Raw genomic sequence first — 26,635 nt, forward strand, 5'->3', positions numbered from 1 at the left:
GGATGGTTCTTGGTAGTGTGAATGTTGGTCGTTAGGGAAGGAGGGGGCGATCTGATGGGAGATTTATGGAGTGAATTTGGATTCAGATTTGGACTTGGGTTTGGGGAGTTTGCTGGGTGCTTCTGGGGGGTAAAATGAGATGAGATAAAATTGGTTATGGTAAAGTTTTTTGTTGTCGCTATTGGGTGTTCAGAGGTGTGCTGTGCTGTTGTCGAGATGGAATGGTATGGTAGGTACTCGTGGTCGCATCTTTGTCATTATTTTCTTCTGATTCTGTCGTGCGAGATATGAGACTTCGTGGGGAACTTAGGGTTGGATGGGCAGTCAGTACAGTGTGAGCGTGTTGACTCCATTTCTAAGTTGAACTATTGTGCGAGTGTCACCCTTCTAGGTGTTATAGTTTTTGATTGTGGTTTTGGAAGGGTGCCTGTGTGCGTGTGCTACATTCGCCTGTAACGAATTTTCGAGGATGCTTTTCAGTTGGCTGAGATTTAGTGGGTGGGTAATTCAATGCCTTGCTAATGGTATTCATCTGTAGTAGTGCATGGATTGGGATCGACAATGAGGTGATGAAGAGTCGTCTAGTTGTGTTTTGCTTCTCTTTGATCTCCTCGCTTCGTGTGCTTGCCATCACCTTCCCCTTATTTTTCACCTTGCAAGGAAGTTCTCAGGGATCTGCACTCGATTCACTCCTTGATAGCGGAGCAATTGTGAGGTATAAAAGATCTAGGATTATCCTCTATTTCGTACCAGAGAAAGAGACTATCACGCACTGCAGTCAATCAGGGCGATTGGGATTTTTTGAGTGTTACCAAAAATGCCTTGGCTTGAAAATCTTAGAATCTGTCGTCGATTCTCTATACAGACTAAATGCAATTAAAACGAAATTTAATGTAATGACAATAGCCCAATAGAGATTGATACATTTTTATGTTTTGACTGTCGTCAAAGATGAAAATGGTCATTGTCAATGACTTTGATCATCTCTTCTATGTTCAAGAATTAAATTATTTGTAAGTATTTCAAGCTTTTATACAAGGGCTTGTACAAAATACCATGCATCTCAAGTCAACATATCTATGCTCCATTATTTGGCTAGCGGAAACAGACGCATTTCATGATATGACTTTCTGCGCATGAGTTGTTTGCTGGGTATCTGTGATTGATAGAGGTTCCTTATAATGATGAGAAGTTTTTAAAAAGAAGTTGTGGAGGTTAGTGAGTAGATATGTGAGTATGTAGCGTTTACTTTTGGTGTTGTGAAGAAACGTTTAAGTTGGCATCTGACCCCCCTCTGCATTCCGGCGTAGGTAGGATTTTGCATGGTACAAGAATAATAAACCATATTTACTTCTCTTCCTCAAACTATTCTCGGCGCAAATGTATCCAAGTCCGATGCGTCAATCATACTAAGAACTTCGAATTATCCTCGTGGCACATGGTTCAGGAATGTTGCTTTCCTGAATCAAGAGAGACTTTGCAGTAGAGAAGGTTAACTTTAAGCGGTCGAGTCTTCAGGATCAGATATACAAATACAAACATCAACTGCTCCTTGATTCATCAATACAATTGATAACTTCTACCATCGAAGAGCTCGGGGTATAGTACGCAGGATCGGCGGAAACATTTCTAGGACTTAAATTTCCAAATCGAACATTGAAAAATACAGTTTGCTCCTGGCCTGAATCATTTTTGCTGTCGTCAATTTATCTCTTTCGTCACGATCTGAAATCACTGTTACCCCCTCGCTTATGATTCTTGTTATCGCTAAGATGAGTCTAAGAGCAGACGGATAGTGCGGAAAATTGCAAAGTAGATGGACATGGAGCATGCTATCTATACTAATAGTAATATATCAGCATTCTATTGGGCACCGTATTGGAATAGTGAGTCAGGATGGCAGGGACTGGTCCGCGGCATTGTTTCTAATTTAGTCTGTCTCTTGTAATGGAGTTGAGATCAGAGAGATTTTGTCGGCAATGACTGGACCGTCACTCAGCATTTCCATATTGCTACGTCTACTTCTCTTCTGTGGGTGTACAAACATACAAATTGCCTTACAAAATATGATACTGCCAACTTAAATACTTAAGCAAGGAGGGAGTTTCTAATCACTCGAGCCTCTAGTGTCATGATGGCACGCAGAAGCGTGTTTAGGAGACCTCCAATGACCATGATTGGACATAGAAGACGGTTTGTGCCCACAATTCCAAGAGTACAAACACTTGATGTATGAGATGGAACAGGAAAATTAGCCATATATTGATCTCGAATTAGTCTAAGGGAAGCTGCGGGGAGAAACACAGAGTAGAAAAACGGCGATGTGCTTATTGATTGTTTCACTTGTTCGTTTTTTTGGATGTTTTCGTCGGGAAGTGTCACTGTCACTATGATTATACGGTTCCTGGTGTCATCTTTGCTTGCACATTCTCCTCTTTACTGAAAAGGAGATTTACTACAACAATTACCATTTTTCATATACACGTGTGGCACAGATTTCAATGCAAAAGTATTTGGACTATCGAAAAGTTCAGAGTTTCAAAAGGATGATCGATTCCGCCTAAGCGCCATATGGGATTCTGCTCGGAAATAGTAGTTTTTGGTAACAACTTGGAAGTTGAGAGATGTATTTATATTGGCTGGCATTATTTTTTTAGCGGCGCAAAAGAGGTCGAGAGGTCGAGAGGTCTCGCGAGAGTCAGTGAACAGATGCATTGGTCTATAAACTCTTCGAATTCACTCACAAGATTTCTCAAATCTAGTTTTGAAAAACGATTAAGTGCTTGATATCGGCGTCGAGGCGAACTGAATTTGATTTGACTACTTATCTCGCAAACGTAGTTTCGACATTCACATCCACGAATACCTCTTTTGAAACAAACGGCGACAAAGTTTCGCTGTACGGAAAGAATCAGATGTTCAGAGCTTTGAGTTTTAGATTTGATGTTTTTGAGCTGCAGCAAAAACTTGTCAATGTTTGTTTCGTTCGACGTTTGTTATTTCTCTCAAACCTCAGCATCTTCTGTTAAGAGTATGTCCTTAGATACAGTTATATAATACTAATAAAGCATTCGCCCAACTACGGTCTAAAATTAGCAATTCTAACACGAATCGCTCCTATTGAAAACATCCCACTATGACGGTATCGACTTGGTCTCGGGTTCAATATGAAGACCTAGACCAATGGATATCATATTGAACTTGAGCTTCGTAGAAATAGGGGACAGTTTTACGATGAATAGATGCTATTGCATTAATTAGTAAAAGAGGTAGGAATGTCTAAAGAGAAGTTTTAGTAAATAGGTAATCTTGTGTTGTGCTCAGAGCGTTGAATTTCAATGGGCGTCAAGTGTGTGAGATATGATATTCAGTTCTTTCGCCCCAATACCTGTAAAACTAAGAAGCAATTGTATAAGCTTCGGGCCAGAGTGCGTCATTTGCCACTGCAGAGTAATGCATATATGTGAGTAATGTAGAGTCAAGCTAGTCACCAGCAAACGAGAGGTGAGTCGGAATTCTTAAGTCTTAAGAAGTCCAGCTGAACATCAACAGTCAAAGGTTCACTTGATCGAGGTATTCTATTGTCAGGAGATCATCATTTGTTGATTGGATGTTCCCTTTTCATTATCATGTAACTGTTGTCACTACACCCTGCTCCATGGAGTGTTGTATACCAATTATTGTTGCCATCTATCTCTATTCCTATCTTATCTTACTCAATACAACACTCTGACAATCAATACACCCGTTTCATTCCAAATCACCTCTTTCCACTTTTTCAAGCTTTCACTATAACATAAAATCGTATCAAGAAGCTTCAGTTTCCTGCATAGCAGACGCAACGCGGCAGGGTATTTTGGAACAATGTCTCTGAAGCTTGTATGAACTAAAGATCTTTATGAGAGAGGCTTCTTCTGCAAAATTCTTCTCCAACAGATACCCTATGTTGATTGAATTATGTCAAGGAGAGCCAAGGTATAAGTTCGTCCGCAGCGCTCTTGCGACGGAACATCTAGCTGATATTAATGTTCGCTTTTCAGCATCTGTTCTGCTAATCTTGTTTGGCTCGGTGTTTTAGAAACCTGTGTATCACTATACTCCATTAGAATTATACGACTATATCTCCCACGGGAGCCCCAATTACCTTATTCAAAAGTGTGACTTTCGTCAATGTGTAAGCTTTCGCGTTCTGTTCGACATGAAAATGGTACTCTATCTGGGTCTTGTGATACGTTCCTCGTGAGAAAACCGAAAAGGTATGATTCTCAGCTTATATGCATGTATACCAAATTGATCAGACGCTTCTAGCAGGACTAATGTTAACAAATCCGTCCACTCTAGCTTCAATGGCGAAGTAACCCATTGAAACTACACTCAGCAGTAGATGACCAATAATGAACGAATATGAGATCATCTATAATTTATAGGTAGACAGGCTTGAAACAAGTCCCCTCGAGACCCGAAAACCAGCCAAAGAATTATAATTACCGAGCACGTCATGGGTATTCCTTGTACCTCAGGATTTTTGAGGAATATAAAATTCATCAATAAAGCAGTGTATGTGATGATGACCCGCAACAAATAGATTTCAGGTTGCTATCATTCTTCTATATGCTGATGTGCAGTGATCTTGAATGGATTTCAGCAGTTCGAGGAGAGTGACAAATTAATATAATGCTCGCATCACCTACTTTGTGATTTGAATTCGTTCAGTAGACCAATCCACATGGCAAAAGCCACAAATCGCTGATTCTTCTTTCTCTGAAAAGACAGACACCTATGACAATGGGTTAAATAACTTTGTTCGCCGTGTGTTCAGGTTTATACAGTAATGATTGTTTGGAGATATAACCTATTTCTTATCGCTTGAGTTTAAGTTGTCGATGTGGAGAAAGGAGGGCAATGACCCGAGACTATTTAAAGAGACATGTCATATTCACAAAGAACAAATATATGTGATTTTTTCACATTGATAGAATAGCACGTAAGTATATGTGTGAAAGCCTCGCATTTGTCTAAACTATTTTACAGTCCGTTCCCATTCGCTCGCGTCAAACCCCAGATTCCATTTCGCCCATCAATCTTTCCCTACAATGATAAATCTAAGCACTCTTGCCCTCCTTTCTCAACTGCGCCAAAATGGCCTCTCCTACTCCGCTAGCACTTGCAGGATTCTGTCCTGTGATAATCTTTCCTCCATTTGCCAGTGCAATGTGTGGCGCCCAGTCATCTGACGCCTTTTCGAATTTGCCATTGCTAGCTTCACCTAAAGCCGTTTCTAGCTCAAAAGGCATGTTTGAAAGACCTATGTATGCTTCCTCCTCGGTATTTGAGAATCCAGTCACCGGGGCGTTTTCAAGCAAAAATTTGCCGGAAGGAAGTTTGGCATATGCAAGGGCTGCAGGGCCGTGACAGACAGCTGCGATAATGCGATCCTTGGTGTGGAATTCAGAAATGATTTTGTGAGATGTTTCGTTGTGTGCAAGATCCCACATTGCTATATATGTTTTAGTAAGTTGTGTGCATAGTTTGTGACGTCACTCCATAAATGGCAGAGCGAAACCGGGGGAGTACTTACGACCATGACCACCAGCATAGAAAATAGCATCAAACTCCGAAGCTTTGCCTACGAAGTCCGAAAGGGGTGCAGTATTCTTCCATAGAGATTCTTCGTTCTTCAAGAAATTGACAGAGACATCATCCTTGGAAGCTTCAACAGATGCGGGGTCTAAAGGCGCAGCACCACCACTGACAGAGGCGACAGTGATTTGAGCATGAGGAGAGAGAATGTCATATGGGTGAGCAAACTCGGGCTGGAAAAGAGGAGAAATGTTAGCTATATGGTTGTAGAGAGAAGAAAAGATATGGGGTAGATGATATTATGTGCAAGGTGAAGGGAGACGAACAAGATACCAGCCAGTAGGCTTTCCAGTGTTGCCCATCTTATCATGGGAGGTAAGGACGAAGAGAACCTTTGGTTGTTGGGTTTGAGAAGACATTTTGCTGTGTATGGTAGATTGAAGTTGGTTGGCAAGTTGTTTGTTCTTGTGTGAGAAGAGTCAAGATATGATTGCAATGAAGATGATGTTATTTGAGTATGAGGATTTCTCCATTTCGAAGAGATTCACTCCTCTTTATACAACTTCCCCTCACGAATTCATTTGATTCACTTGTACCAACTTGTGTGACATGACGTGCCAAAGTTTCGGCGATAAAGGCCACGCGCAGTACCTACAGCAAAACCAACAGGTTGGGCTCCTGATTCAATAGATCAAGCTGCACGCAATTGCATCCCAAAAGGCACATCGCAAAGGTCAATCAACCAAACTGTTGGAAATGACGTGAAACTCTTATCCCTTCTTGGCACCCACATCCGATAATCTGGTTAGAAGCTCTATCAAATATATCAAATAGGCTCAATTACCCCCTCATTGGCATCAGTGAGAGCCAATCAAATCATCTCCTGGACTCCGGAGTTGACGCTAGACCCACATGATTTATCATATCAATCTAAGCAGCTCGAACCTTAAAATCCGACATGCAAGTCTGAGAAGTAGCCAATTACCTCGTAGTATTGCTTGCGTGCTTACTTATCCATTTAAACTCCGAATGCTGGATGGCAGAGCGGTGATAATACCTCTGCTTGGGACTTGTGAGACATTGAGAATTCGAGGATTCGATAATTCGATAATTCGAATGAACGAGAAAGTGGGATTGGTAAAGTAAGATCTTACCATATGTCATCTTTCCGAGGGAGCTTCTGGATGCTTCCGACAATTCTGCAATTCTGTCTCGAAATAGAATGCACCCAGTATCTAATCCATACCACACATATATCTTGGGATCGTCTATTCTCGGCAGATCTATGCTGTCATTCAAACTACCATGCCACGCAGATAACCCCGAACGTCATGGACTATAACGTCCCCTTACCCGGCAGATAAACGTATCACGATGTCGAATTTTGCACGCTGTGGTCTGTCTCCCAGCGAGTAAAGTGTAATGGGTTGAATCTGTATGTGGTGTAAGCATTTCACCTAGGAGCACAAAATGTAATCATCGCTCTCGCTATTCCCTAGAGAGAATTATGTACGAAGTATATCCATATTCTCATTTAAATAAACCCCGAAAGAGCATTTTTGATTTGTAGGTGGAGAATCCAGAATGTAACCTTATTAATGTACGACGGTTATGTAGCTTCATTTCCCTTCATTCCATCATTCATTTTCCACATTCCGATCCATTTGAGAGAAATGCCATCGCCTTATTTACCATTCCACCGACAATCGCGTCTCATTACTTCCTATTCCCATCCCGCTATGTTTCCTAGTTGTTTATCTTCTCGTTGGTTACTTCCTTGGCCTCTGCCTTCTTGGCTGATAGAAATTGGCTCAACCATTGAAAGGCCTCACTTGATACGATCAATCCTGTGCTGACGACTGCCTTTCCGTAGCCGAAATAACCCTGATCTTCCGTCTTCTTGACCTCGCTGTTGTATTTTCCCAACACATACTCCTTTCCCTCGTTACTTTTTGTTATTGGATAGAACACAAAGTATTTTCCATCACTATAGAGTTCGCCTGTAGGTTTCTTGACGGCAGGGAATTTCGATTCAATGGTGGACAAGGTAGAGTCGCCAAGCTCATCGGCTTTCGCGACGTAAGGAGATACATATTGGTAGGGTTTTTGGAGGTATGGAATGATTGGTTTGCCAAACTTCTCGTAAGAGGTTGCGGTCAGGTCGATGGATCTTTGGCCATAGGGGTTAGACTTGAAGGTAGAGATGGAGTCGTGGATGAGAGGGTAAGATGTGAGATGCTAAATTTCATAAACGTCAGTATCATGGCTTGAAACGAACTCATGATTTGGTGGGATGACTCACATCGAGGAAGACGGATGAGGGAGTCTCGCCGTTTACTTGAGGTGCCATTCTTTCTCAGACGTATAGGACAAACGTGGTATTATATGTGACTCTTGATGGGTACGATGTTAGCTGGGTCCTGGATTCTATGCCACCATGATATCGCTTGTTCTAGATCAGAGCTTTATGGTCGTGCCTTGCAGAAGGCGGCAATGGCAAGCAGGAGTATACATACTAGTTGCTTGGTATCTGACAATTCGTTCCTGGATGGAAATATGACTAGTATGAAGCTTTGCGTGAGATGGGTGCGAGATGGTGGTCAGAAGATTGAAAGTAAGTTGTTGGTCAATGAAAGATGTGTGGTGTCTAAGGTTAATAAGTGATGGAAGAGCAAGAACTATGGGTAAAGTTTAATGCGCCACCAGTCTGGATTTTTTCCAAGAGAAGTTGATACGGAGTACAATAATAATAAGATGAGATATGTGAATTTGCATGTGCTCAACGCATTCCCTGATCCGATTGCAAACGGGTTTTAAGCCGGTCCATTTGAGGATTGATTGGATATATTCAGCCCAGGGGCTAAATAAGCTATTGGGATTGGCATATGATAGAGTTTTTTTGGTTTGGTTTGGTTTGTTTTGTTTTGTTTTCTTTTCTTTTCTTTTCTTGTCTTTTCCTTCCGTTCCTTTCTTTGTTTCTCTTTCTCTTTTAGGGGAGGGTGGATGACGGTGCAGAAGATGTTGTCAAGTGGATTGAACTGGATTGGACTGGGTTGGCTTGGATTGGATTGGATTGGATTGGACTGAATGGGATTGGATTGATTGATAGAAAGTCAGAAAGCGATAGTGGAATGATGAATGGTGTGGCCCGGGTGGCCCGTGTGAATTAAACTTGTTTAATCCAATGCCAAGAAGCATGTGAAAGTGTAGGTAATTCCATCAGTACGTACGGGTCGATCAAGATCAAAAGTTATGTAATCTCTGACCTACCTACTCGTAGTGCAACATTCCTCAATTTGATATTATAAAGGGGAAGGAGGCTACGAGAGAGGTCTTCTTCATGACCGACCTAGGTACTAATGGCTTGATGTTGTGTATTTTGCTTGAACACGGTCAACTTTACCTGAGAGACAGCCATGTGAAGAAGAAGTCATTCTCAAATGTCTTATCTCTCTTATCGCCCGCTAAAAGTTTCCCATCCAGCCTATCTTTTCCTTTCACCGATACGGCACACATGTAGGATGATCTTAAGTGTGTGAATCTCCTCGAGATCTCTTCCGTTCTTATGAATACCAGATACCAATGACGAAACCCGCTTTGCCTTACATATATCATATATCGTATATCAATTACCATATGTCATATATCAGAAACTCTTGCAAGATACGCTCATGAGATTCGACCTAGATGGTGCTTCTTCTTTATCAAACTTCCATCTCTCTCCTGGAGGACACCAGGTGCATCTGCGAGACCTTTGATGTGTTAGGACCAACATGAAATCTAAACCCTACGCGGATCATCTTTAAGACCCAAGGATTATGTATGATTTCTACTCTGTAGTAAGTATCATGTACATTGAACCCTTGATCTCCTGCCTATTTGTATCATACGATATACATCAGTGCCAACTAGATGTGGCTGGATATACATGATGATACACCACCCCTTTGTATTTTGTTTCAATATTGTGCATCCTATCCCAATTGAAGCCGAGCTTCGTATCGCTGGATGGAAGGATCCGTCTTACGCATGGCGAAACTTAACTTGGACCAACTACGCTCTCAAGTTTTGACATGTGAAGCTGTGCTTATCGTACACTATGGGAGGAAGATAGATGACTTGAGTCTAGACTGCAGGAATGACTACACACATGCATCACTAGGGAGTTCTTGTATATTTAGTAACCAATATTACGACTTTTTCTACGTTGATTAGATCTAGAATGAATCAGGTCACCGGCTTTAGACATTCTCCTTAGCCTCTAATGAAATATTCGACGTCGAATCATATAGCTCTTCCGGGTACATATATCTTTGTATAGAAAAGCTAAAATTGTTAGAAGAGAGTTAAAGACTCGGCTGGGCCAGCTCTGCGTTGGAAAAAGAGCTTGTGTCTTTGCATCGATACATAGCACTCGCTTTTCCTAACAAAGAGACAAGTTGAACTCTCTGAACACCTCTTTTCCACAGTCTCTTACGTATCGGACTCTCAATCACATCATACCGCCGAGACCGAATGATTCAACCAATGCATTGCCACGTCTGATGTGACTGACACTACAGGTCTCAATTAGCGATTTCGGAAAGCTCTGTTCTCTTATGGTCACCGCCGTGGTGCCGACTTCCTCCAGATTCAGCAACATTATCATCTTGCAATTTTGTGAAATAGACATATCCTGCTATAACCGGAGTGCTTCATTGCTCTAATATTCTTGCAAGAGTTGCAAACGACTGATCGTATCATTATTCCACCACGCCTTCAAACTCAACGCGCTGGCTACAATCTACGTATCCTTCATCGTTTTAATCTTTTTTCGTGCTTCCTCATTAGCTGGCATGGATCGTTTTCTTGGAATATCGTCATTTGCAGCTAGCGTCGGCTCGGCATCCATTTCAGATTCATCTTTGACAACCGGCTCGGTATCCCACTGCTGGGCCGCCACAGAAACGGAATCTCCTACGCGGCCGGTAACTTGTGCTCTTTTGCTCGTGGCTCGGAATAAGTATATCGCATGTCTATTTAACGCCGTATAGTATTCTGACTCTTCTTCTGTGTGGTTTGATGAGCGCCAAGGTCGAGGTTCTCCGGGAACTGTAGCTTGATCAGCATCAAAGTGAATGATGAACCCAAGACTCCACATACATAAATGTATCCAAGCCCAACTTTCGACCAACCAGGGTTGATCGGGGCATGCGATATCACAAAAATATAGATCATAACCTTCCCCAGGATATCTTTCCTGGTATCTTTCCTGCATCTCTTTCAAGACGTTGTTGACTTCTTCATCTGTGTAGCCGTGTTGTGAGCTTGTTGCTTTGGCCAGAATCTCATCGTAAATGCTTTCGTATGATAGTCTCATCATTCCTTGGTTACTTTGCATTATGAAAATATGCTCAAAATATAGAGAATCCGAGCTGTGACAAGCAACAGTATTTTGACGTGGAACTTCAAGTTGTGTGGTGTGTGTGTATTTGAGGAAAAGAAGCAGTCAAGTGGCAGATAAATGAACGTGGAATTTTCAAAAGTGAGGAAGCTGAGGATGATTGCCATTCACTGGATGAATTCAAGATGAAGTACAGCTCTTATGTTCAATTGTGCTGTATGTATCTAGTGCTGTATTGTTCTATCATATCAATCGATGGCTTTGCGATTCAAAGCTTTGAATCTATTCTAGAGATAGGTATCTTGTCTTCGCTCAGAATCAGAACTACACACCTCGTCAAAACATACATAGTAAGTAAGGCAAAGTATCTCGCCATATTTCCTATATCAAATGACCTACTGATACTAATAAATTGGGTGGCCTTAATAATCTCTCCATTTCATCCTGCTTCCAGCTGCAAATGGTCCACCAGCGTCGTAAATCAAAATACCTTCCAGTTATCCTCATCCCCTCTTTCATTTGTTCGTGTTTACCTTTGTCTTCTATGTATCCACCAATCTAATTTTTATTCATATAGCTTCCCATCTTCCCTACGTTCATATGAGTTTCGTAAGGTCGGGAAGTTGACAGTGTTGTAACCTTTTCGAGATAACATGAATCAAAAGAAAGCAAACTACCACTGATTCTCCAAACACGGGCGCCCGTCTAGTCAGGCATAAGTCATGAAACAGGGAAGGTATCAAGCAAGCCAATATCAATTCTATAGATTGATGTTCCAATATGCTCAGACTTGGCGCATATCATGCGTGAGATAGAACTGTAGAAGTATGGATCCTACTTTCGATGGGTTTTTGGTGGATAAGGCGATCCGTTCGCGACTCTGGATGCTGGAAAGTCGTTGGAAGAATCGGTAGAGGTATCGATAATTCATGTTCTGTTGAGCCGTGACGATTCACTCATGACTCTGAACTCGGAAGTTTGAATGGCAGCATCCTTCTCGGCAGGGCATCCTCTCTATTGAGCTGTGTGAATGCATGCAGGCTCTTGGATCTTACCTGGGTATGATGTTATTGGCAGAATTTGTGAAAGTTTCTGTGTCGTTTCTTCGCCAAGTCTCGGTTTAATAAGTTGATCAATAATAAGATGGCATTTGGAAGCTTTGAGTTGCTTTTTGAATCAGCTCAAATATTTTTAGGTCCTTCCCCTTTTGCTTGGTCATTGCAATGTCCACACTTGAAATTGAAGCAATTTCCATCTCCTTCTCAACGTAGTCTTTTATCAGGGAGTCTATACAGCTACAAGTGAACTGACCGTTTTTCAATAACCACCAAGATCTGTTTTGGGGCCGTGCTTCTTGAACACCTACATAATAGATTGAAACCTCCGATGTTCTACCATTCTGCGCCTTTCTGAAGAGGAATACTGACATACCTTTACCCAAATTCCCACCTAAATTCCCACCTCGAGGTTGACACATAGATATTCAAAAGTTGCTCGTCGGTGCAAGTATATACATCACTGGTCCTTTTTTTGGAACCGTTGCTTTTCAACTGTTATATCTTGACAGTATATCGAAAGAGCGATCAAATAAAAGACAAAACGTTTGAGCCGCAGATGTGGTCTACAAGACTTGACATACGTTTACCTCATATTGTTTTAGAAAGTTGCCAGCTGAGGACAAAACTTATACCAGCATAAATGGGGATAAACCCCCCTGAAAGGATGGTTCGTCTCCAGCTATCCGAGGTATTAGGTGAATACCAACGACCAATTCACTTGTTTGGCCTTACAAACATAGTTCAGAGATTCGTCGTTCCATACAGGTCCTATCTCTAAGCCTTTCTATTGACGATTGTATTCGACGTGAATAAAAACGGTACAAGTCTTCACTGAATTAAAGCTCCAAATAATTGATAGACTCGTACCATTATAGATTTCATTTGCCAAGCGAGGGAATATTTGTCTCGAAGAGCGAGTTGATCTATATGTCGATATGTGTTTCGACAATAAAATGCTGGCAACGAGGTTCTAATGCAGAAACCTTTCAAAAAAAAAAAACTGAACTCATGTAGAGCGTACTTCCGCCTTGGATTTGAACTATGATAATACAATCTATCCAGTTTAATCTATCTTCCCGGGGTATTATTAAAAAGAAATCCTGATTCGACTCCACTTCTCATTTGCGACTCCTGTTGACACCCCCTTTAACTTCTCTATTACCATTGTCAGTTCCGCTCCTCGACTTCTCAAGCTCAGTACCAGTATCTGGTGTCATCTCGAAGGTTACTTTCTTATCCTTTTTCCCATTCTTCTTCCCATTCTCGCACAGCCCCAAAATTGAGCGAGCCTTAAAGACCGCGAGCCAAACACCATAAACTATGCTTACAATCGCCGTGATGAAATCCAAAATATGCACAAACCACCAAATATGCTGAGTACCCAATCCACAATTTACAAATTCAAATTGCCATTCCCAACTTTCTTCGTCGAACCATAAACTCAGTAATCCCGCATTTCCAGCAAAATCCCCCATCATGCTCCGTACAGTTACTTCACGCAGTCCGGGTATACCTGATTGATTCACTAGATGTTTGGCTTCTGGGTATCTATCGCACCTCCACTCTCTGTCCTCTTCAGGTAAGCTTTGGTTGATGTAGTGATAGATATCACAACCTTCGTGATCGTGGCCGGTTAGAATAATACCATGTCTTCCCATGCCTTGCCCGTCCACATGCGCACTACCGCTCATGCCAAATACACCTTCTAGCATACCTTTAGAGGCATCGCGGGAGAGGTGGTTTTGTTCCTTAACTCCATTCTCGAATTCTCCATCGAAGAAATCAAAGAACGGTCCATCTACACAGATCCCTTCGTCTTTATATAATGGGATATGAGTGAGGACTAATGTAAAAAGTGCGGATCGCTCAACGGCGTGAGAAGTACTTATCAAATCATTAAGAAATTGATATGACTCGTCTTGAAGGTCTTTGTCCGACACGGGCGTATCGAGATTCATGTCATTAAGGATCATAATCCTAATTTCGGGAATATCCCTCCCATCCGTCTGGATGCCTGTCGTAGAAATTGAAGAAGCGTTATGGTTGGAAGGTAGCTGAAATCGAAGTTCGTAATTCGCTTTCCCAAAAACGCGCTCAAATCGAGCTAGTCGATCCTTTGAGATATCTCCAGCATACCCAACATCATGATTACCTGCCACGTTCATAATCCTCTTCTTCCATGCCGCAGCATCATCCCCCAGCATTATTGTATTCTGAAAGTCGAAAGCGGGCGGCGACATAATCTCATCCGGAATCCGTTCTCCATGTTTGAATACCCGATTCCAATACCTTCGCCCACGTTCCTCGAATTCTTCATCATCTATCCATTGACTCCCCACAAGATCTCCAAGTACAGTAACATGTGTAGGGTCCAACCACCAGTGCGTTGCGCGGTAGATATGTCCCAAGTAATAATCATTACCAATGTGGTCAAATCGTTTGCGATAGACTTCGAAAGCCTTAGGAAGGTCGTCGAGCCAGAAATCTACTATATCATGGAGGCTGTGTCGCGCACGCTGTAGAAGGCTATGTTTCGTGCCGCTGACGATTCCTGAATCTTGAAAGAATTTCTTCAAATTTGGCAAATTGACAGAATCGATGTCTCGTATGGATGATTCACCCTCGAGTTGAGGATCCCCCAAAGCGAGGAGCCTGAACGGTGCTACCTTGCTGGGATCATACAAATTTGGACGCGTGTGTTGACGAAGTGTATTCACGTATGCTTCTGAAGCATCGTATTCAGGAGAAGGAAAAGCGCAACCATGGAATGCAGGGTACAAATAAAGATAAGAGGTGAAAGTCAAAGAGAGAGGCACAAGAAGAAAGAGTGCATAACGAAGCACCGATATTAAAAACATAAAGAAGGTAGCATTTGAGCACAGCACACAATTAATCTGGCAGTAGAGACTGAAATAGTATGGGAGAGATATGCAAAGTGATGGTGGTATAGAAAAAGAGAAAAGGAGACAAGGAGAATAGGAGTATATTTTTCAAATATCTCTCCTTCTTCTTCTTCCGTCCGATGAATTTCATCAAACCCACGCAGATTTGGCAGTTGAACAAATTACTGGCCAGAACCCAAACAAGGGCTGGCGGGCTAAGAAGGGTCCGAGCTCTGAGAGATCTCTCATATCACGTGATAGTAGTAGTAAGCACGGTAAGATGTCACGGATGTCTCGAGAATGGCAAGAATGGGCACTCTCGAGGCATTCTCAAGGCACTCTTGAATTCTGCCCCGCAAAAGAATGGAACATGGAGGAGAATGACCGAATGATCAACGCTAAGCCTCCACGGTGATCCTCTACCCGATGTTAGCACGCCGGCTGAAGTCATCCTTCCGGCTTTCCACATGTTCGGGAAGGGAACTTTGATTGGGAATTCATGCTAAGCCTTAATATCTCTAACGTGTCTTGGCTACTTTGACTTTACTGCCCCCGCTACATTTGAAAAGCTGTTGAAGGCAACAGAATAACAGCGAATAGAGTTGATGGTCGATTGGAGGAGAAGCTTTATTAAGCATTTTCCAAGCATTCGTTAAGTATCATCTGACAGTCATCGGAATTGATTTTACGACAGACTTTGACTACATCAATGTTAAGGCGTGAGTTACACCTCCGCCTTCCTTCTAGAAAGCTTCTAGCGTCATAGTCAGGGCGATCTTCTCTTCCTGTCATTCTGCACAGTACATCTCAGCCTCACTACTAAGATGTAATATCGTTGCATTCCGTTGCATACTGACTACCTACGCATGCACAGAACGTTTCCACCTCATGAATGCGATCAACTAATCCATCATATATATGGTAGGTGAATCTCCTTGTCCACTCCTTATATCCATCTTTTCTTTACCAACTTTATTTTTCACAATTACCATAACGAATCATAAAGTTGCAACTCGTACGATTTATACTAGATTTCCCCACCTAAGACACAATCTTCCTTACTTCCTCTGGATGGAGTAGAGAACCATTCATCACACTATGCCTCTTCTCGATAAATTACTCAATAAGGGAGGCCAAGAAAAGTCTCCCGAGGAAGACGTCCCTTCCGCTCATGTCGAGCACCCACCTTCACCACTGTCTCCTAGTTCCTCTGCCATAATAAACGAAGCACCGCCAGGTTACACAGCTACCGATAGTCCCGCCGAATCAGATCTGACAGCTGCCTTTTCCAATCTCAATGTCTCGGAATCAAGTATTCCTGCTTTTCCAAATGAAGATCTATGTCTTGCACACCTCAAGTTATTAAAGACTTTTCATAGTCTCAAACAAGATGTCGGCTATACCGATGGATTATTTGGTCTATGGGATGCAAGTTGCGAACTTCCGGTCGTCAAGAACCGTGACAAAGCATTAGTAGCGATGCGAGAAAAGAGATGGTCTCTGTATATTGCGAGAGCGGTAGAGAGATTTGAGGATTGGTGGTTGAAGGTATTGTGTGAGCAAGAGAATGCCACTAGGTTGCGGCGAAGCTACATGAAGGCTCACACGGGCTTCATTGATTTTCCGAAGAATGGTGTAGCTAAGGTTTGGAGCACGTCAATGTTGCCCCCCATAGGTGTGTTCTACTTTCAAAATTTACACTCATGCAAAGTATGTCCTAATATTGAAACAAGATGTTCTCATGGTATGGCATTCATTGATGCTCAACCCTCGAAACTACCTGGAAGATTGTATGCGCTTTGGTTTGAAAGATTTATGGGCAACAGGCATGCCCTGGCATGCTGTTGATGCAGCTATTGATACTAGCTTCAATTATCAAGTAACAGAAGCAGCCAAAGAAAGATTCACGAATGCCACAGGGCATCATTGGAGCAATGCCAATGATCATGCAGCAAAGACACTAATTTGCCCGCGATGTTCCCAGGTGTTGGAAATTCCATGGACTACATGCGCTGCAAATGAAAAGCCATCACTGCAAGAGTATGAAACTCGTTCTAGTCTGTTGGAAATTGTTGCTAATATCAATAGAATTATGGACATGAATGGTACAGGTTATGGAGATCGAGATTTTTCACACATTTGCCACAAATGTGGTGGTCAGATCAATCACGATCTATTGCGAGTTGCCAAGTTTAAGAGAGAGGTCGAAAATCTGATCATGAGAGACTCTCCTCTAGGGGGAACAATTCTATCTCCGAGTACTGGAATTCCGGATGCCCCAGATCCAAAATCTGGTTCCTTGCACCAAAATGCATTTCCCAATCGTATGATTACTATTGAGCTGAAGGTAAAAATACTAGAACTAATTGACAAAAAGCCTAACAAAAAGCCCGCTATGACTGATGTTAGGGATCTTATCGAGGGAGTATTCAGAAATAAATCAGCCCTAAAGAAAATCAACAATGGGAGGAGCACTTTGCTACGAACAGAGTGTCTTTCAGTTCGAAAGATGATGTCGAGATATTGGCAAAATTCTTCAATATTCGCGCTTGAACTTGGAGGTGCTGTAATTCGTCAGAGTGTGTTTGTCGATAGAATGGCAAGTCTTGACTGGCTTCGTTCCCCAGCTGCTCGAGAGACGATGGGTCGATTACTTACAAAGTATGAAAGATTCATTGAAATCATGCGTCTCCATCCAAAAGAGGTTTGTGTTCCAACCTTGGATGTTGATTTGGCATGGCATACTCATCAATTATCGCCAAAACAATACTACGAGTATACGTTCTCAAAATGCCAAAAATTCATCGACCATGATGATAAGATGGAAGAAGATGCTCTCTCTACTGCCTTCGAATGGACAAGTAAGACCTATGAGAGACTCTATAGGCAAGTGTATTCTGAATGCACTTGTTGGTACTGCGAGGGTAATGTCTGTCCTCTCTCCACCCAGTCCATGCTAATATTTTTCAGCCATTCGCTCCAAGCATATTGATTCGTCAAGCCGTGTATTCGGAACCTCCAAGCACGAAAAGGTTCTGGACGCTTTCTATACATCTGGAGCAGCAAGAAAAGTAAGTAAACTATTAGGAACTCACTAGTTTCTTTGTTTTCACTGCCTGCTTTTATTCTTCGATTATACATTCCACTAAATAGTACCCACCCCATGTACTCCTTTTATTTCCACGTGTAACATTGATGCCTCGTCTTCTTTCGAATTTTATTCTTGATGGCAATACTGATCCCAAGTCTTACAGTGTGACCCCAACAATAGCGCACACATCAGCGCGCACTCCGCTGTTCGAGTCGAAGAGTCCGAGACCCGTGCTTCAGTCTTCGATAGACTTAGCCAAAGAAATAAATCGGAAATGAATCGCGCCTACGACAAAGCTCGTCAAAGAGCTGAACAGAAGGGAAGAACTATCCCTCCTAGAGATGATTATTATTACACGGCTTGGGGTTATCCATATATGATGTATGGACCGTACATGAGTCCGATGTACGCCGGTGCTCCGATTTACTATGCAGGGGATCCGTGCGTGATGCCTGTTGGTGTGGGTATGGCCGGAGCTTGTGCAGCAGGATCTTGTGGAGGTACTGTTGCAGCTGGTGGATGTGGCGGCGCTGGTGGATGTGGTGGAGGTGGTGGAGGTGGTGGTGCAGGTGGTTCAGTAGGAGGTAGTGGCGGATGTGGAGGTGGCGGAAGTGGCGGAGGAGGCGGGGGTTGCGGTGGAGGGGGTGGTGGTTGTGGCGGTGGCGGTGGGGGGTGTTGAACACCATTTTGCTACTCGGCGATGATTCGAAATGAGACGACACGCGCTTATGATGTCATGATGGTTTTGGCTTTGGGATATGAACTACTCTTATATTGTTATCTTCCTAACCTCGCTTCCTTATACAATCCTTGTTTTCCTCTCTAGCCTTCTATTATTTCAGGCTTCGTAATTTTGTTAAGATAGCTACGTATGAAAACACTCTTTAATACATTCAATGCATATCATACATCTCGTATTTCACCTCAGGACAAGAGCGATTTGGTTAAATAAAAGCGTAAACTATACATGTCATACTTCATATCGGAATAAGAAGTGTATTACTCACTGTATACTAATTGGAATTTTCTACTCTTGAAATATTAATATCTGATCTTTAAATGTCTTTATCATCGTCTTTGAATCAAATCCATTGATAGTACAAATATTAAAGTAACTAAGCAAATATAAAGACATTATTTAAATTAGATTTAATATTCAAAGCATATATTTCTTAGTTATATGATTCGTATTTAAAATTCTATAATAATATCTTCTAGATTAGGATATTAATAGATTTAGTAGTAGTAGCAATAGTAGTAGTATTTATTAATGTTTATCAAGCCGACTTAAGATCGACTCTAGGAACCTTTCGAGAGGTATAGAAACATATTAAACTATAAACTTATAAAATACCTTAGAAAGCAATTTATATATATATATATATATATAAATTAAAGTTTATTTAAATAACTCCTTCTTTATTAATTGAAATGAGATTAATAATATTCAAAATTTTAAAAAACTAGATATAATTCCTAGGAATAAACAAATACAATGTTATAAGGGTATATATCTATAAAATATATTAATATTAAGAAAGACTTCTATTATGTCCCCAATTACTGTTTAATCAAATAAGAGAAAAGTAGAGTTTAATTAAAAAAAGAAAAAGAAAAAAAAAGAAGAATGAATATCCTTTAATAAAAATAAATATCAATATAAAACCAAATAATTCTAAAAAATTCATTTAATACTAATAATTATAATTTTAAAAACAAGAAATAGCTAAAGTCTTTTTTTATTAATAAGAATAAAAATAAAAATAATTATTTAGATTATTTCTCAAATTGAACTAGAGATTTATAATATAGTATCAGATATTCAGAAGTTTTTTAAAAATTATAGAAATACTCTAAATTAATATTTTAATATTGGGACTTTCTATAGTATTATATAAAATCCCTATATTCTATATATATTATTAGAATGTAATATAAGATCTTTTTTGATAGATTTAACTTTAAAGAAAGCTTAATTATATAAATAAGGTTCTATTTATTATATATATTTAAAAGAATAGGTTATTATTTCTTTTATTAAAACAACTTTATTTAATTATAAAACTCTTTAATTATAATTCTTATTCTATTAATAATAGATATTAAAACAAACTCTAGATTTCAAATAGATTTATAAATCATAAGATTAATAAGCTTATTAATAATCTCATTTCCTTTAATATCTATATACTTAGGGGATTAGTAAACTTTAATATTGAAAATCTATATAGTATCTTAATAAATATGAAAAGATTATTAAAAGAAATTGGATATATTAATATATAAATATTAAATTATTAATATACGAGCTTTTTCTCGGCCCTTTATGGTTAAAAATAACAATAGTTTTATTACTATTCTCTATAGTTATTTTTAATATTATTTAAAACCTATATTTATATTTATATTATATAGCCTTTAGAACTCTAAAAATAAATAAGATTCATATTCTTATATTCTATCAAAATGTGAATTTTGAAGTTATTCAGAGATTATAAGCTTTTTGAAGTAGTGGTCCTTGTACAGGCTTAACTGGGGTAGTAGTAGTAGTAGTAGTATTTATTAATATTCATCAAGCTGGCTTAAGGCTAACCCTGGGAATCTTCTAAGGGGTATAGGGATATATTAAGCTATGGATTTATTTAATATTTTAGAAAGCAATTTATATATATAGGGGTTAGGGCTTATTTGAATAACTTCTTTTTTGTTAATTGAGATAGGGTTAGTAGTATTTCAAGATTTTAAAGAGCTAGATATAGTTCTTTAGGAATAAATAAATATAATGTTATATAGGTATGTATTTATATAAAATACTAATAATATTGAGAGAAGCCCTTACTGTATCCCTAATTATTATTTAATTAAATAAAAGAAAAATAGAATCTATCTTAGAAGAAGAAAAAAAAAGAAAAAAGAGAGAGGAAAATGAATATTCTTAGTAAGGATAGATATTAATATAGAATCAGGTGATTTCGAAGAATTTGGCTAATACTAATAATTATAATATTAGAAATGAAAGGTAGCTAAAGTCTTTTGCTATTAATAAGAATAAAAATAAAAGTAGTTATTTAGGCTATTTCCTAAATTAAGCTAGCGATTTATAGTATAGTATTAGATACTTAGGAGTTTTCTAATAGCTATAGAAGTATTTCAAGTTAATATTTTAATACTGGAATTTTCTATGGTATTATACGAAATCTCTGTATTCTGTATATATAGTTAGGATATAGTATAATATTTTTCTTGGCAAATCTAATTCTAGAGAAAGCTTAATTATATAGGCAAGATTCTATTTGTTATATATACTTGAAAAAGTGGATTGTTGTTTATTCTATTAAAATTATTCTATTTAATTATAAAGTCCTTTAATAATAATTCCTATTCTATTAATAATAGATATTAAAATAAGTTCTAGATTCTAGATAGATTTGTAAGCTTTGAGATTAATAAGCTTATTAATAGTTTTGTTTTCTTTAATATCTATATATTCAGGGGATTAATAAACCCTAATATTGAAAATCTATATAATATTTTGATAAATATAGAAAGCTTATTAGAAAAAGTTGAATATATTATTATATAGATATCAAATAATTAATATATTATTAATATAAAGTTATAAATATTATTTATTAAATAAAGGAATTCTTAAAATATATTTAAAGTTTATATAAATTCTAATTACTTTTAAATTGAAAATATACAAAGGATTATTAATTAAATTTAAGCTAATAATTATTTACTTTTTATTTTGATATATTATATATTTATACCTAATAAGCCTTTTTCTATTAATAATTTATTTAAAACTATTTGAGAAGATTAAAATCTTATCAGAAAGAAAATAAGATTATTATTTTTTAAAACTAATAGCTATTATTTTCTTATTAATATTCTTTATTAGATTTATTCAATATTTTAAAGAAAAATATAGAGATTATAATATGAAATATATAATACTAAAAAGAATTATTCCTAAATATTGAATTTTGATTTTAGATTTCTATTATTAGCCAGTATCCTTATTCTTAGTAATAAATAGAGATATAATTTGATAGATTATAAAATAAAAGATATTTAATAATTAGATATATATAATAAAACAAAATATAATTTTGTTTAATATTATATTAATAAATAGAATATTTATATCTTAAAAAGAATAATTATTAAAATAGTTTTTTATATAGAAAATATATTTTTAAATATTAAAACGAATATTTATTCTAACAGATCAATATACTAATCTACTTAGGAAGAGATAGTAAGATTATAAATAATATATTAAATATAAAATAATTTTATTCTATTATCAAATTATATTTTGATTTTATATATAAAAAAGAAATAATATAAATAATAATAGTTTTATATAAAGCTAAAACTAAAGAGCTATTAATTATTTTTATAAAACTATAAATATAATATACTACTATTTAAGTTTTAATAATCTTTATAATAATATATCTCTTAAAAAGAGTTTTTTATTAAATTAGATTTTAAGTTATTTTAAAGTAAATTATATTTCATTTTTAATTATAATAATTAATATAATAATAAACTTTTTATTAATAATATAGGAAAAAATATAATCTTCTTTTTTTTTAATAAAATAAATTATTTTGAGTTTTTTAAGAATAAAAATAATTTTATTATTATTATTCTATTCAAAAATCTTTCTTATATTATTTGTTAGGGTAAGAATATTAGAATTTAGAAACTGAAAAGTCTAATATAGGTAAAGATTATTAGTATATTCAAAATATAGTTTTGTATTTTATAATATAAGTTTAATTAAATATAATATATATAAAACTAAAAAGAAAGAGAAACTCTAAGGTATTTTATATTTAATCTTGTAATTAGATATAATTAAATTCTCTAAACAAACTTGAATAAATTAATTAATAAAAAAGAATTCGATTAACCTTAAAAAAACTAGAAATTAATTTTATCTAATTATTCTTTTTAATAATCTTTATTTTAGAAATATATTAAAGATACCTTAAATATTTATAATAATTATAATAACTTTCAATTTTTAAGAAAAAACAGTTTTTATATTATATATAAAATAGATTATTAGATTTATAATAACTTTTTTAGGGAGGGCTTTTTTATATTATAGGTTAAAAATACTATTAGTTAGTATAATCTATATTAAATAATAAATTATAATTTTCTTCAGATTTTTTAAAATATAAGAAATAAATATAATTAATTACTTAAAATAAATAAAGAATTTATTCTTTTTATTGATTTTAAATAATATAGTTATTTTAATAAATTTCCAGACTTATAAAAAGAAATTGAATATTAGATATTAATTATAAAGTTTATATAAAGTATTATTAATTATTAATTAATAGATCTTGAATATTTATATTATAATACAATTTATATCTGAAAAGATATTAGAAATTCTAATAATATTATATTCAACCTTTTCTATTAAAATAAATTGAAATTACTCTAGAATATCCAATCTATTTTAGTTTTTAAAAAGATTATATTCGAGATTATTAAAAGTATTGAAATAATTGAAAATCTTTTTATATAAAATCTCAATTTTTTTATAATATCTTTAATAAGGTTTTTATTAATATATAATAAAAATAATTTTAAATTAAACTTTAATTTATATTAATTAATAATTCTATAAAGTTTTTTATTATTTTTAATTCTATTTATAATATTTTTTAATAATTATATTTTGCTTATTAAACTATATTATAAAAGATTTGAATTATTTAGAAAATATTCTTTTTTAAATATTATATTTGCAAAAATAATTCTGATATACCTTTTTATATTTAAAGATTTATTATAATATAGTTTTATTATTTTTCCTATTAGACTTATTAATTATATAAATAACAATATTTATTATTATAATAAAATTAATTATATATATTTTAATTACTATTTCATTTATAAAGAAATTTTTTTTAGAAAAATAGACTATATTAATATATATTAGATTAAAGAGTTTATCTAGTTTTATCTCTAGAATTCTATAATAGTATTATTCTAGTGGGGTTATGCCTTATTCTAGAATAATAATAATTTATATTTTATAATTCAAGTTATTATATATATCTTTTCTAATAGTAATATTAATAAAGGGGATGTTTGAGAAGATAAGATTAATAATGTAATCTATTTTATATATAAATTTACTAGAGATATTAATAAAATCTATATTATTATTATTAAACTAATATATTAAATTTAAATCCCTATATCTGAATTACATTTCTAATTTAAATATATAATATTGAATATTGAAGTTATTCTTTATTAAATATTAAAATAATAGAATAAGATAGAATATATAATTTATTATCTTATTATTATTTAATTAATAATATAAATTAAATATAATATTTCTATTTATATCAATTTAAAAAGGTTTTATTATATATAAAATGATATTGTTGTATATGTAGATTAGTGTTTTTGTATATATATATTATAATTTGAGGATAATTTGATTCTTTAGGATTTATAAGATTCTAAAAATTTATTGAAATATAATAATTATAATTCAAATAGTTTTGTATTTGTATATTAATAACTGTTTAAGATTTCTAGATGTAATAATATTAATTTATTGAATATCTGAAATTATAAGAATTATTATATATATAAAAATACTTCTATTAATATTAGCTCAACAAATCTAAAGATTATATTATCAAATTTATTAATTACGGATTTTATTGTAAGGCTTGTAATATTATATTAATATTAATAAAATTTCTTTTCAAAATCAAATATATTAAATTTATCAAAACTTTGTATATAACAAGAAATATTCTTATTCTTTCCTTTATTTGATTTTATATATAATTTAGAATTCTTATTTTAAAAAAGAATAGATATTTAAATTAAAACTGTAAAAACTTATATCTAATTTCAAATTAAAATCAAACTAGTAATAAAAAAGGATTCAGTCTATTTATATAAAGTAATAGTTTTATTATATTTATATTTATTAAAGAATTCTATAATTATAAAAATATCAAATATTTTTGTTTTAGAAATTTTAATAAATATATTAACTATTTTATATTAAATTTCTTTTATTTTTCAAATAATCTTAAATTTATTTTTAATAAAAAATATTATAATATTGTTTTTATATTAAAAGATAATAGGGTATTTATTATAACCAGTTTTAAATAAATTATAGTAATTGATATATTTAAATAATACTATATAATTAATATTTACTAATTCTTTATATATATCTATTCAATAATTACAATAAATGCAAAGGGGGAGTCAGATATATCTAATAGAAAAGCAATATTCTTGATAGTTTAAATTATATCAAACCATAATATACTTCTTTTTAATAAGTTTAAAAATACTATAAATATTAAAAAATATAAAAAAACAAACTATTTTAATAAATAAAATAATTCAGATAATTCTATTAAAATATTTACTGATTTTATAATTAAAGAATTTAATAATGATTAAGCACTTTTTTATTTGTATAAAGATTTTATTAAAAATAAAAACCTTATCTATTACAATTATTCTATTATTCAAATTTATAAAAGAAATAGGGATTTTTGTAATTATATAATTATATTAGATTTCTAAAATAATCAGGGATATAATATTTAATATTTATAATATTTTTTATTGATTATATTTATTATAAAATAGATTATAAATATTATTAAATATAGGGATAATAATTTAGTTTATAGCTATAAATAAAATTATTGGAATATTAGTTAAAAAAAGATCTTTGATGATTTTTATAAATTGTTGTTGAAAGATGAAAATAAAGGATTAATTAAATAAAGTGGGGAATTTGTATTTAGTAAGCAATCTCTAATTCTGGTATTAAATATAATTTGAGATAGAACTTTTTCTTAATATAGAATTGTAAGAGATTTTTTTGGATTGTATATTTCTGGGTTTAGAGGATATACTATTTTTAATATTATTAATATTATTGGACTTAATTGTTTTTATAAAGATTTTAAGGCTAGTAGTGAATGTAATATAAGTAAAGGATTGGATATGGGTATTGAGAAGTATAAAAGGAATTATGATATTAATAAAGATAATAGTAATTATAAAATTAATTATAAAGTTAGTAAATTTCTTTGTAAAGATTATGTTAGATATATTTATATAGAATATTATAAAAATATTGAATAAGATTATAAGCTTTGTAATGATTATATATTTGCTTTTTGTATTATATTTAAAAATATTAAATTACTTTTTAATAGTATTTAATATGTTCGAAATAATATTTTAATTATAATAATCGGTTTTGAGAAAGAAAAGTATTTAAATATTTATTTTGTTTCTTTTTCTTTTAATTATATAAGATTAATTGAAATTGATTAGAAATTATAAATCTAATAAATATATAAATCTAGGGTTTAATAATTATAAAGGATAATCCAATATTATAAATCCATTATTCAATAATATTATTACAAGAATAATTGTTATATTGAATAAAAGGGTTTATAAAGGATATAGAGAATTAATTTTATATAACAAAATCGAAAATATGAAGATACCTCGATTTTGGAATGTTGTGTCGATCTGGTTAACTGGGGTATAGTAAATCTAATAAATCTAATAAATCTAATAAATCTAATAA

The 26,635-nt window shown here is 34.7% G+C and overlaps 5 protein-coding genes across 5 annotated transcripts; 1 reads left to right on the plus strand and 4 right to left on the minus strand.

The window, feature by feature from the left end:
* Nucleotides 1-5,102: 5,102 nt before the first annotated feature.
* Nucleotides 5,103-5,999, minus strand: EAE98_012359 (uncharacterized protein; the record flags this gene model as incomplete). Its single annotated transcript, XM_038959984.1, has 3 exons — nucleotides 5,103-5,497; nucleotides 5,579-5,813; nucleotides 5,907-5,999. 3 exons carry the CDS (start codon nucleotides 5,997-5,999, stop codon nucleotides 5,103-5,105), a joined length of 723 nt encoding a protein of 240 aa, XP_038803679.1.
* A 1,055-nt stretch (nucleotides 6,000-7,054) lies between these two features.
* On the minus strand, nucleotides 7,055-8,700 carry EAE98_012360 (uncharacterized protein). Its single transcript, XM_038959985.1, has 3 exons — nucleotides 8,097-8,700; nucleotides 7,883-7,973; nucleotides 7,055-7,818 (listed from the first exon to the last, which is right to left on the minus strand). Exons 2-3 carry the CDS (start codon nucleotides 7,928-7,930, stop codon nucleotides 7,327-7,329), a joined length of 540 nt encoding a protein of 179 aa, XP_038803680.1. The 5' UTR covers nucleotides 7,931-7,973; nucleotides 8,097-8,700; the 3' UTR covers nucleotides 7,055-7,326.
* Nucleotides 8,701-10,363: 1,663 nt separating this feature from the next.
* Nucleotides 10,364-10,960, minus strand: EAE98_012361 (uncharacterized protein; the record flags this gene model as incomplete). The annotated part of the gene is made up of 2 exons (XM_038959986.1): nucleotides 10,364-10,671; nucleotides 10,723-10,960. The coding sequence occupies 2 exons, from the start codon at nucleotides 10,958-10,960 to the stop codon at nucleotides 10,364-10,366; spliced, it is 546 nt and encodes a 181-aa protein (XP_038803681.1).
* Nucleotides 10,961-13,139: 2,179 nt separating this feature from the next.
* Nucleotides 13,140-14,879, minus strand: EAE98_012362 (uncharacterized protein; the record flags this gene model as incomplete). The annotated part of the gene is made up of 1 exon (XM_038959987.1): nucleotides 13,140-14,879. One exon carries the CDS (start codon nucleotides 14,877-14,879, stop codon nucleotides 13,140-13,142), a length of 1,740 nt encoding a protein of 579 aa, XP_038803682.1.
* A 1,122-nt stretch (nucleotides 14,880-16,001) lies between these two features.
* Nucleotides 16,002-18,942, plus strand: EAE98_012363 (uncharacterized protein; the record flags this gene model as incomplete). The annotated part of the gene is made up of 6 exons (XM_038959988.1): nucleotides 16,002-16,578; nucleotides 16,637-16,943; nucleotides 16,992-17,764; nucleotides 17,874-17,974; nucleotides 18,158-18,494; nucleotides 18,923-18,942. 6 exons carry the CDS (start codon nucleotides 16,002-16,004, stop codon nucleotides 18,940-18,942), a joined length of 2,115 nt encoding a protein of 704 aa, XP_038803683.1.
* Nucleotides 18,943-26,635: the final 7,693 nt, after the last annotated feature.

The sequence above is a fragment of the Botrytis deweyae genome (genome assembly GCF_014898535.1).
Source record: "Botrytis deweyae strain B1 chromosome Unknown BDEW_064, whole genome shotgun sequence".
NCBI classification, from domain to species: domain Eukaryota; kingdom Fungi; phylum Ascomycota; class Leotiomycetes; order Helotiales; family Sclerotiniaceae; genus Botrytis; species Botrytis deweyae.